Below are 12,659 nucleotides of genomic sequence, written 5' to 3' on the forward strand. Positions count from 1 at the left end.
GCTGCGTGGCGACAGATGTTAACTGCACTTACTGTGATGCCAGCTGTGCCGTGCATGCACATGTCTGATCATTAGGTTGTACATCTGACATCGTGTTGTAGGTTGAGTATATCTCAGTTTTTCAAATGGCCCCCAAACAAGGGTTTTAAAGGCTGCCCAAACCCGGAGGATGATACTTCTCTGGACCAGTCGAGGTGGAAGCAAAGAAGAGGAGAGGGAAGAAATGGTTGCTGGAGGGAAGGGTGTGGGGTGGGGGAGCGGTGCCTGCTAAACATCTATCGCCCTTTGCTTGTTCTCCAAATCCTTCTCTCTCCTTCCTTTCTCTCTTTTTTTCTGGAGGGGGGTTGATCTCATTGGAAGAGAAGGGGCAGAGCTGATGAGGTTGGGTTGAGCAACCTCCCCTGGGGGAACTAGACTGAGACAGAAAAAGGCAAAGTCTTCTGGACTGCCCTCCACGTGGCCTGGGCAGATGATCGCCCCTCCCTTTACTCGAGCCCTTGTTTTCTGTCCAGCTCCATGGGAAGGGTTCAGCGTGTTTTCATTCAATCCTCACAGACAGCCCAGGATGGGGGAGGTCGGCATCGGTGTTTGGCATGAAGGGAAAGAGGCTCGGAGAGGTGGCATCACTCGCTAGAAAGCCTAATCAGGACTGCACACCCAGGTCTGTCCGACTCAGAGCCCACACTTGTCTTACCAAGCTTCCCTAGCAGGGTCCTCTGGGAACTGCCCGTTGACACCTTTCCTGCATCCCCGCCATCGACCCTGCCTCCAGATACCACCCCCTGTTTCCACTCAGTGGATGCATTTCAAAGATAACAACAGCAATGCTCCCTGTGAACCGGCTTCTTTTCTACAGGTTTTCTGTGCATGGACTTAATGGTATCCACCTTCCCTAGGTGAGAAACCGGAGCCCAGAGAGGCCAAATCTCTGCCTACGCAAAGGTGGTCAGTAGTAGCACTAGCATCAGGGGAGTCCCAGGGAAAAGGAGCAGTGTGGTACAGAGGACAGATCCCCTTTGGGGAGGCAGGTCCGATTGCCAAGAGGAAGCTGTGGCCCAGGGCCGCAGTGTGCTTGCTGGTGGAAGTTTAGCAAGTGGCCCTGGGGGGTAGGTCCCCCTTTGTAGCACACATTCCCTGAGTGCGGCCACTCTCACCGCGGCTCGCTGCACCCTGTCTGATGTCACCGAATGCACAGTTGGGAGGACAGGGGAGCCGCCACACCACAGAGCCTGGGGACTCCAGCACCCACTGAAAGTAGCTTCCGGCCGTGGCCTGTGCGCAGGATCGAGCTTCCTTGCCGGCTCCCGTCTACCCGCCAGTCTCCACCGCAGCACGTCTCAGACTGCCACGGCCCCTCGTGAATAATTTGATTTGGGGGGGACACTGGCCTTGTTATCACGAAAGGGCTCTCCTTTACTCAGACTTCCCTGTCCACTTCCCCACCGTGCCCAGATACCTAATTTCTGTTCCTTCTCCACTCCCGAATCACTGCTTCCCTAGTCATAATCGCTCCCACCTTATGACTCACTCTCCAGTGCGCAGCAGTGTGTGGGGTGGGGGAGGGAGCACAGTGTGACTCCCAGGTCCAGGCCTCAGCTCCCCTTCACTCCTAGCCATGTGGCCTTGGGCAAGTTACTTCACCTGCCTGTGCTTCCGTTTTCTCACCTGTGGGGCGGGGATAATGATTATACTTACCGCCTGATGTACAGAGGCCTTTTAAATGCTCTCCCCTATCAGTGTGATTTCCTCCGGAGTGGCCTTAGCAGTGTGAGTGTTTCCTTCCCGCCCCCCACCCCCGCCGTTCCTTTCCCTTTGCTGCAATAAGACAGCCAGGACCTCTGCCCTCTAGAACTGTCCCATTGTCCTATCTGGCTCCCTCTGAGTGGACACAAGGTCAACCCCAGTCTCACCGTCTGCCTCACCCCACCCTCCCTGGCCGTCCTCAGCTGCCCCCACTCCCCATGGCCTCAGTCCATCTGCCTCGATGGAGGTAGCAGGTTCTTGGCTTTCATGATAAAGGGGATGTGGGGACCACGGGCCCCCCAGGCGGAGGGCTACTCAGCTATCTTGTCGTCCTTGCAGCCCCTCCTTTGGGGTCAGGTGACTTTATTTTGCCCTGGCTTTCCAGGTGGCCCAACGGGAACACCTTGGTTTACATACCTTTCTAGAGTGGGGCTGAGATTAGGTGATCTTTATCCTCTCTTAATAAAAATCTTATCATCGCTCATACATTATAATCGGGGGCCCCCAGGAAAAGCTGAAAGATGTCACCGTCCTTGGCTAAGTTGTGCAGGTTGAGTACGTGCACTTGTCCTGAACACACTGGAATGGGCTGCCATTGGGACCCTTCTGCCCGCACGCTCGTAGCCTTGCTCATGACTCCACCCCAGCCCTGGTCCCGGGGTGGGGGGAGGGCGGGGTTTCGGTCGAGATGGAGACGGCTAACCCTGCATTATTTCCCTAATCCTTGGGTAAAATTTCCCCCACCAGGGAGACAACTGAGCGCCGTGGCTCCTCTCCAAGGACTGAACGTGGTGAGCTACTGCGGCTTCCTCACTGTGAATAAGACGTACAACAGCAACCTCTTCTTCTGGTTCTTCCCGGCGGAGGTAAGCCCACGGCAGCGCCCTGCCAAAACACCGGCGCTCCAGGGCGCGCTCTGCAGCTCAGGGGTAGAAACGCCAGCCTGTAACTAAACCAAGAGTATATTTATGTATTTAGTTATCTTTTCCTAAAAACAGGGGGCAGTGGCTCTGCTTGGTGCTCAGCTTTGAAATGCCTTGCGGCCTTATTTGGAATATTTACCCCACCACCATCTTCCTGTCACCGCCGTCTCCTTCCTTTTTGTTGTTTTCTTAAACAAAACAAAACAAAACAAACAAACAAAAAAACCTGGGGTCATGGGAAGCCAAGGAGGATAAGAAGTGGGGGGATTCCTGAGGTTCACAGGTAATGCATATCCAAGCACGTCTTAGTTCATTGTGGTCTTTTTTTTTTTTAATTTTATTTATTTATTTTTTAGAGAGGGAAGGGAGGGAGAGAGAGAGAGAGAGAAACATCAATGTTCGTTTGCTGGGGGCCGTGACCTGCAACCCAGGCATGTGCCCTGACTGGGAATCCAACCTGTGATGCTTTGGTTCGCAGCCCGAGCTCAATCCACTGAGCTACGTCAGCCGGGGCTAGTTGATTGTGGCCTTATATGGTTACCCTATCTGTGGAGTTTGCTGGGCCATATTCCCACACTCACTCCTTCATACACCCAGTACCCACTAATTGAGCAGTACTCTGTAGAGCACAGAGGAGAGGGAACTTTCATCTACTCTAGATGAAAGGGTGGGAAAAAGTGGTCATCTAGGATGGCTTCCTGGAGGAGGGGACCACTTACCCTCTGAAGTCCATAATAGACACAGGCAGGTACACCCTTGTACTTCAGCAATCCTCATAAGCTTACTTCAAAGTCACACAGTTCTTCAGCATGAATAAATCGTTTTAGGCTTATGGGTGCTGGCGGAGGCATTGGCGGAGGAGCTGAGATGCATAAATCAACGTTAGCCCACCACAGGGTAATTTTCTATTTTTATTTTCCAAATTGGATTTGCTTTAGGAGTCTGAGCAAACAATGAAAAGGCTGCCCCTATGGAGGGTGGTATTTATATTTGCATGTGATTTGCATATAGCTGTGCTACATATATAATGACTGGGTAAATTGCTTAATCCAGGATGGTTTTCAAATCAGATTGCTTCTGCTTGGCACTGTTGGGTTCTACGTATTTTCTGATTTCTCAGTTTTGCTCTGCCAACCACGGCCTCTGACATCATCCAACACATGTTTGTGGGTGGGGGGAGGCAGGTGAGAAATGGGGGGGGCATGGAGATGCTTTTTGGTCGGGACCCGACAGGGGATTTTTATTTCTTCCTGCTGAGTGAGGCGAATGAGGACCCCTAGAGTACAAAGTTTAAGGGGGGGCTCACTCTTGGGGCGGTTCAAGTGCAAACTTGCCCCCTGACTGTCCTGCAGGTTCCTGCTGGGGCCTCCCCATGGGGGAATCCAGAGGGGGAGGGAGTCTCTCCCCTCGAGGTCTGCCTTCCAGGGCACAGAGCAGAGAATGGACCCTCAGAGGCAATCAAGGAAATACCCAAACATCCAGCACGACTGTCTTAAGGAAAACTGATATAAATTAAGCCTAGACATATGAACCTAATCCTAACAGGTGGAAATTTTCCTTGTGTTCTTGGAAGTCCCTTAAACTTGACACCTTTCAGAAACCACAGTGCACAAGTGCCTTTTTCACATCGCATCTGTCAGCGTTGTTGAGTACAGGCATTTATCACGAGCCCCGTTGCATTCGTTTCTGTTGCTGCTATGAAACTGATCACAACAGTGGCCTGAACAACACAAATGCATTGTTTCACAGTTCAGTAGGTCCGCCGTCTGACACAGTCCCACTGGGCTGCAGTCTGGGTGTTGTTAGTAGGGCCATAGCGCTTCTGGAGGCTGCAGGGGAGAGTCTGTTGCCTTTTGCCATTTCTAGAAGCTGCCTGGATTCCTTGGCTCACAGCCCCCTGCTTTGCCTTTAAATCTTGCTTCGGGAAGTTGCATCGTCACGTGCATCGCTCTGGCTGACTCCATCGTCACCTGGCCTTCTTGGTCTCTTGTCTTTTGCCTCATTCTTCTACACGGAAGGATGCTCGTGATTCCACTGTGCCCACCTGGATAATCAATCCCAGATGCTCTCCTGTGTGCAGATCAGTTGGCTAACAACCTTCATTCCATCTGCAACCTTAATTCCCCTTTGCCATGGGGCTGAACCTGTTCACAGGTTCTGGGGATTAGGGGGTAGACATCTTTGGTGGTCTTTCTTGTCTGCAAAATAGAAGTTTGCCTAGATCCGTGGTTCTCAAGATGTTGTCTCTCTTTTTTTTTAAAGATTTTATTTATTTATTTTCTAGAGAGGGAAGGGAGGGAGAAAGAGAGAGAGAGAGAAACATCAATGTGCGGTTGCTGGGGGTCATGTCCTGCAACCCAGGCATGTACCCCGACTGGGAATTGAACCTGCAACACTTTGGTTCGCAGCTCGTGCTCAATCCACTGAGCTATGCCAGCCAGGGCTTTCAAGATGTTCTCTCTCAGTGCGTCTCACATTGTATTGCATTTGAGAGCTACCTCCAAACCCCACCTGAAACTGGGAGAGTGAGCAGGTAGGGCCTGTGCGAGAAACCATCGCTATAGCCTATGGACCACTGCCGTGTATGCAGTGTTCCCAACCCCAGAGTGGTCCGTGACGCTTTTTGCTAGAAAGAAACATCGAGAGCAGGCAAACCTGGAGGTGGTGATGGAGGTGGTGTTGTCCAGTGCACTCTCCCGGGGTAGGGGATGAAGAGGCGAGGGCAGCCTTTGGGGATCAGCTTCCCCAGTCCTGCTTGGTTTCCTCTAACAGCCGCTGGGCCTCAGCCTCCGCTGCATTCTCTGTCACCCCACCACCATCCTCCTCCCAGCCCCACCCCACCCTCCACCCTGCCCAAGAACCCTGATTTCTTACTTTCTCTTCTGCTTTGGTGGCTGTGTACAATACCAGTAATTTCCTCAATGACTTCTGCATATTGAGTCTTTTTGAACCGTGGCCCAGGTTTGTGAAAACAGAAATTGATGGCAAGGGAAGTGATCTTTTTTGGTTTCCCCTTAAAGAGCTGAGAGAGGGGAATGGAGAGAGACCCCTTAGTTCGAAGGCTGCGCTCAATCCACTGAGCCATACCACCCAGGGCTGACCTTTGGTTTTAACAACAGAACAAACACCCAGTCTTTTCTTCCTTAGGTTGCCCCTAAGCAGTGAACCGCTTTGTTTACAATGTAGGCGATGCAGCGGGAGGGCCAAGCTGGGCAGGAAAACGGGCCGAGGTCCTGCACCTTCTCCTGGTTGCCAGACCGAGGTCTGAAACCTGTACCCTCTGCATCACACATGACTGAGCTGTTAGGGTTCCCCCCTCAATGGAATGAAAACCTAGCTGCCCATCTCTTGACCAGATTATGTTTTAGGGGGACCAATAGGATAGTCCTAAATGCATTCGAGATGATCCCCAAAGACATAAACGCAAGGCCGCCGTGCCAGGAAAGCAGCGTGGAGTGTTCTGTGGGAAATGATAGACGGAGCTTCAGGGGAGAGAGGCAGAGATGAAAAGAAGCACCGCTGACAGCTGTCGCCTCGCGGCAGCCAGGATAGATGGTTCTGAGACCTCCTTCCCCGGGGCCCACCTGCAGAGACCATCCCGGGGCCCCAGAGCAACCCCCCCTGCCAAGTCAGTTGGGTTATAAATTACGGACCCGGCCAGTTTCGGTGAAGGAGATGAAGCACGTGAGAAGGAGAAGCAGTGGTCGCCCGGATGGGGGAAGCCTTCCTTTTATCTGGCGGAGATATTAATCCATTGCCTGTCTCAGGGAGGCAGCTGATATTGTCATCAGCAGAGAAATGACCCCTTAGAAAAACCGAAGGCGGAGAAAATAAGACATCCAGGAAGGATGCCACATTTGTAATATCCTCTGCATATTTTTTGGGGGGGCTGCTGTTTCTCAAATTAGTTTTGTTTTCCTGTTATTTCTGTGAGACTCCCCTGTGATTGTATACAAATCAGGGCACAATGGGTTCTAGAACTTGAAGTTGGCAGTGGGGACACAGCAGTCTGCAAGAGAAAGGAAGAGGCCTTTTGCACGGGATAAAAAGTGTTGCTTTAATGAAGCCAATACAAATGTAACAATTATAATAGCTGTTGCTCGCTGAACATTGACTCTTGCTCAACTCCACATTTTTTTATTTACTCCTTACAATAACCACGAGGAAGGAATTATTATCCTTTTTTAGACGAAGAGAATTACACAGATTGAATAATTACTCTTCAACTGCCCAAGAAGAAATGGGCAAGACTGGAATTTCAAGCCAGACCTGGGCCAGAGAAGCCTGTGCCCTCGACTGGCACGGGGACCCTGAGAACACTGGTCATGGAAGGCACCGACCTCAGTCAAACCGGCATAAAACCTCGGTTTCACTACGGGGACCAAATGTGACCTTGGGCACATTTTCCTAATGTCTCTGAGCAGTGATTTCCTGTTTGTTTTTTAAAGTATTTTATTTGTATACTTTAAGAGAGGGAGAGAAACATGAATCGGCAGCCTCTCACACACCCCCCACTGGGGACCTGGCCCACAACCCAGGCGTGTGCCCTGACTGGGAATCGAACCAGCGACCCTTTGGTTCGTAGGCCGGTGCTCAGTCCACTGGGCCACACCAGCTGGGACTGGTTTCCTGGTTTTAAAATGGAGATTAAATACCTGCTTGGCAAAGGCTTTGTGACCAATGATATAGTATGGAAAGCCCTTAGACTGGTGCCTGATGCCTAGTAACTACAGTCGCTATTATTACTGCGCTGTTATTGTCCTCATCAGCGTTAGCATTTCTTTTGTTATTAACATGAATACTGTATAGGACTAAACAGTCCCAATTTAGGAGGGTAAGGAAGATGGGAGGTAGGGGCTGTTCCAAAGTGGAAGTAGCTGAGTGCCCGGCAAGCCTGAGGGCTCACTGCTACTCGGTAAGGAGACGACAAAGTGAAATTGGGCTTTTTCACATTGAAGAAGATACAGATGGCTGTAGATTATTGTTTTTTTAATTAATACCCTTCTCATTGGAAAACCTATGCCATATTTGACTTTCTCATAGGAATATAGGTGATTTGTTGGACACATTTAGCCCAAACCTGCAGGTTATTTGCCTCACATGTCATGGAGTCCAAACCAGAGATGTTTAGGGTTGGGCCTGGGCCCCTTCGTGAGGGTCTCTGTCTTGCTCCCCTGGCCGAAAAGAATGGCTCGGATTCCCAGAGTCTGAGCCTCTGGTGACTGAGAAAGGTTAATGATCATATCGAGGCATCGGAAAGGCTCAGATGGGGTGAAGTGTAGGGCCCCTGACTCACAATGCTTGAGGTGTTTCCCCCTCTCAGGATCATGCAGGTGCTGACCCTGCTTCATCAGAGAGCAGGGGCATCAGGAGAGCATGGGGTTAGGCTACTACAGCCCACAAGTCCACAGTTGAGTGCAAGGCCACCGCAGAGGCATTCTCTCTGCAAGGGAGGGAGCACGCGTCCCCAGGAGTGCCCGGCCGCCAGCAGGACGGCCTCCCCCAGGGTGAAGGCACAGAACCAGGCTCCAGTTCCTCAGGCCAGACGCGGCGGTGGAGCACAGTGGCTCCCAGACTGGCTGCTGCCCCTCAGAAGTACCTGGGGAGCATTACAAATAGGACAGATGCCCCAGCTCTGCGTGCAGCCCCTCCCGGTAGATTCTGATGCAGCCCGTGTGCAGAGGGTCCAGGGATCACTGTTTCTGACAAGCATTTCTAACAAGTGCTTCCAGTGCAGCTAGCAGGTAGACCTGACTTTGGGAAAAGAGAACCAAAGGTCAGGACCCCAGGATTCTAGTTCTGGGTGTGCAGTTCCTGGTCGTCCACCTTCGAACACGGCATGCATACTCTCTGGGTCTCGGTTTGCTCATACAGAAATGAAGATGTGAAACCTAGTCGATGTCCAAGTTCCCTTCCAGTCTTACATTCAGCGGTTCACAGTGTTAGTCAGCTTCCCTTGTAAGACACGCCTGAACGTGCAACCTGGGGCATAGAAGCATCGAGGGAGTCCATGTCAGGGTCCAGGTTGAGGGAAAGAGCCCTTGAATCTAAGGCCACTCTGCTAGCTTAGCCTCCAAATAGTCACCAGTGACCTTTGTTTCTGGTCTTGGGTCCCTCTGTCGTCCTCTTCCATACTGAATCCAGGCTCGCCTTTGTGACCAATGCATTATAGCAGAGATGATGGCGTGTGACTTCCAAGGTTTATAAAGGACACGGCTGCTTGTGCCTTGGTCTCTTGAATCACTCACTTTGAGGGACCATCTAGATAAACCCTCACTGAAGAGGAAGGGCGGTCTCCGCCAACCTTGGATGGACCACTAGCCCAAAGCAAGCCTTCAGATGACTGCAGCCTGGCTGATAACTTGATTGCATCTTCATAAGAGACCCTGAGCCAGCACCGTCCTGCCAGATATCCCTGAGGTCCTGACCCACAGAAAATGGGAGAGATAATACGTGATGGTTGTTTTGAGCTATTAAGTTTGGAGACATGTTATGCAGCATTAAATAACAAATACAGCTTCTTGTCATGTGCTTTTGGGCTGTGACTGTGATATCTTGTGACAACTAGAACTTCAGAAGAGGTGACCACTGGAACAGTTTTTGTTTGTTTGCCTCTTGGCTTCAGTTCTACCCTTACCTGCCAGGTGATAATAGAGCTTAAACATTTTCCTATGCAGTGAACACGATCTGAAGCTTTGCCAGTAGAGGGTGCTGCAGGGACATTGCAGGAGGAAGTGGGAGTCCCTTCCTGTTCCTGTGTCCAAGTTTTGCTTTCTCTTTGGCCTGTTGACTAGTTTGTCAGCAACATGTGTGGGGGACAGAGGGAGACATTCAGTGGCCCTCTGCCTCAGTGGGGTGCTGAGACCGTGAAGACCCTCGGCCAGCATGTAGTCATGGCTCCGTCCCCATGATGACCACCTGGCTGTGGGCCTCTCAACGTGGATGCCATACATCCCAGGCCTTGCCGGCAAGCAGGCTTGCGGCGGCCCACCTCTCAGCAGCCCCCTCAGCAGCCTGGACCACCCGCCCCCCGAGGGTGCTTTCCCACAGCACCATACGCTCCTGGTTGCGGGTCACCCTTCAAGCAACTGGGCTCCCAAGACCCCAATGTCCTCTGCAACGCCACCTCGCCGGCCACAGCCCGCAGCTCCTGGGGCCTTTCCTATTTGTCCAGGGGCTGTTGGTCAGCCTTGGGCCAGGTCCCCCGGTGGACTTCTCAGCCACGCAGTGGGCTGTAACCACGCCTTCCCCAGTGAGGTCTGCACTGCAGCCCTGGGAGGGGCCCCATTCACACCTCGTGAGTTTGTCCAACCGTGGGAACTCTGCCTCAGCCCGCGGCATTCTTCAGGGTTCCCTTTACCTCTGTATGATTGTTCTCCCACTATAATGAGTAACTTTTATGTGAAAATGTCCCTGATTCCCCACACTTGCTCATGGCTGATCGTGGTCAGAGCAAACACTGGAAATTCTACCAGAATTGAAGATCAATGTTCCCAAGTAAAAAATAAAACTAATAATAATAATATTTTTAAAAAGAAAACTGTTTAAATGAAAAGTACCAGGTAGTTTCTATCTTCTGACTGACTCGGAATCGAGAGAACCACCCCATTCCGAATCCTTCTCCCCTGCCCAGAGACACCGAGGATGAAAAGTGTTATCTGGCCTCCGGAACCAGGGACGGAACTCAGGAGCCAGTGAAGCCAGTTTTTCTGGTCTCAGCCCTAGTCTGTCCAAGACCACAGGATCACCCGTCTGGGCTTCATTCTCCTCTGTTGGCAGATCAACAAGTATTGCTCCTTCAGGCATTTGGTAGAAGATGGCTACCCTGCAGTGTCCAAGTTTATTGTCTTTGGACCGTGCTCTCAACACAGATTAACTAGTGCTTCTCCTAGGGACAGAATGTGATTGGCCCAGTTTGGGTCAGGAGCTCCTTCCTGGGCCAGTCAGCTAAGGCTGAGGGTGCTGGGTCATGTGACACTGCCTGGTAAATGGGCCCTTTCCATTGGTGAATGGGAGAGTCAGTTCTTAGAGAAGGGGGCGTGGGCTAGACTCGTGTCTCAAAATGTGTCTTAACCATAGATGGCTATGGATCCCACAGCCTTACTGCTCAGATCTGGAGATCCTAGACATGTGTCTTCTTCGAACTTTCCCTGTATCTTTCCTTTGCTGCGTTCTTACGGCTTCAGGAATCTGGAAGAGTAGAGGGCAGGTGAGACAAAACAGGAAGAAAGTAGCTAAAAATGATAAATTATAGATCATTCCATTCACAGGGATGTTTGAACTCTGCAGAAACCTCTGTGGGCCCGATTCCCTTTGAGAAATGCACACTCAACCCAGAGAAGAAAGCAACTAACTTTTTCAACCATTTCTTTCTTTGCATCAAGTAGGGGGAGTCCGGTCTTTTCTCCACCCCACCTCCCATTTCTTCTAAAGTCCAACTTCCCGGCAAGAGGCACAAACAGAGAAGCCAGAACTGCCTCAGGCAGTAATGACAGCTGAGTAGGAAGCTTAGGCAGGAGAAAGGAGGGAAGGATTCCAGCGGGGTGTGAGCTGGCTCAAATAAAGTAAACGCCACGACTCAGAACTTGGTGACAGTGGAGGCTTGAGTGATGCCAGGAGACTTGGGACAGAGAAGAGTTTGAAAGGGTCTATTTTCCGTAGGCTGGCCCAGGGCAACAACCGGGGTAAAGGAAGATGTCCTGCGTGGTCAACTCATAGCACTATAATAAGTACAATTCCTCCGAAAAGCACAGCACGTCTGAAGCGAGTGGTTAGTATATGCCGGCAGCGTGTATGCAGGAGTCAACTGTTATTAGGTACCTCGTTAATGGTTCTGGTCACAGAGCCAATTATTTGAAATAAAAAGCTCTGCCTTGATTAACACCATTAGTTCAGCAGCTGACATATCAGCTAAACTGGAATCTCTGTGGCAAAACGGGAGTCCCTTCAAACGTACTTGGGGGAATTTGGGGGACATTTACTTGGGGGTACTAATGACTTCAATGAAGACAGAGAACATTACTTAAGCCAAGCGAATGGCCAGCGTCTACATGTAGAAGTGTGAGGGGAGCCTTCATTACTTTCCCAACTGCGCTTCTCATCCTAAGTACCATTGATTTGGGTTGGTTAGTGTTTTAGCAGCTGTTTTTCTTACCAAGTGTGGTGTTCCTTACTGGGGGTGGGGAAAAGGGGTGGCTAGAGCATGCACCCAGCCCTGGGCATTGGCAGAAAATGTTGCCCCAATACTTGTTGAGATACCTATGATTCCCCGGAGTTACCCCGATGAGCCCTCTGTATAAAACACAGTCAGGGTACCCAAGACTACTGAGGTTTACACATCTTTAATTCCCCCACCCCACCCCAGTATGTGGACTTACTGCCTCAGTGGTATGTGTGTGGCCTGAATAGAAGGTTCTCTCTGGCATGTTACATAGAAGAGGACAGAAGACCAGCCTGGTGTGATGCGGGGAGGGGTGGGGGGGGCAGGGCTGAAAAGGAAGACTCACCAAATAAATGCGTGTCATTTACTTCAAATGACAAACTATTAAGACAGAGGGTAGACTTTTCACCATTGTGAATGAACAGTGGAATGCACCAATGTGAGAAATTGTGAAATTTCCTTCCATGGAGATTCTTAACAAACCGAACGGATAACCTGCCTCCTTCTGGACTGTGGATCCTGGAACAAACTCCAAGGACGGAGTGACCAAGTTCACGACTTGGCCACCAGGGGTCACCAGAAGAATTGAAAGGGCTTCCGAGGCAAAGTCACAGTTCCTCGTTCATCAGCAGAAAGAGCTGGTTTGTGGGATCCAGGCGCCCACACTCTTCTGTTGCTACGGGGACTTCTCCCTTAAATATTTAGGGTTCCTTTTACATTTAGAATTTCTGTGTCCCTTCTTTTAATTGTCAGTGCTTGCTACACTGCTCTGACCTATAGGTCCTTAACAGAGATGTTATTTTCTTTTTAATTAAATACACGAATGCTAGCCC

At 50.8% G+C, this 12,659-nt stretch overlaps 1 protein-coding gene across 2 annotated transcripts in view; it reads left to right on the forward strand.

The window, feature by feature from the left end:
* CPVL (carboxypeptidase vitellogenic like) overlaps positions 1 to 12,659 on the forward strand; it is a 108,081-nt gene that overhangs the window by 22,155 nt on the left and 73,267 nt on the right. For both annotated transcript variants that reach the window (XM_028526055.2, XM_036010455.1), the window contains exon 3: positions 2,491 to 2,609. In XM_028526055.2, the coding sequence (XP_028381856.1) occupies positions 2,491 to 2,609 (119 nt within the window). The remainder of the gene's footprint in view (positions 1 to 2,490; positions 2,610 to 12,659) is intronic.

Source organism: Phyllostomus discolor, chromosome 10 (assembly GCF_004126475.2).
Source record: "Phyllostomus discolor isolate MPI-MPIP mPhyDis1 chromosome 10, mPhyDis1.pri.v3, whole genome shotgun sequence".
Taxonomy (NCBI): domain Eukaryota; kingdom Metazoa; phylum Chordata; class Mammalia; order Chiroptera; family Phyllostomidae; genus Phyllostomus; species Phyllostomus discolor.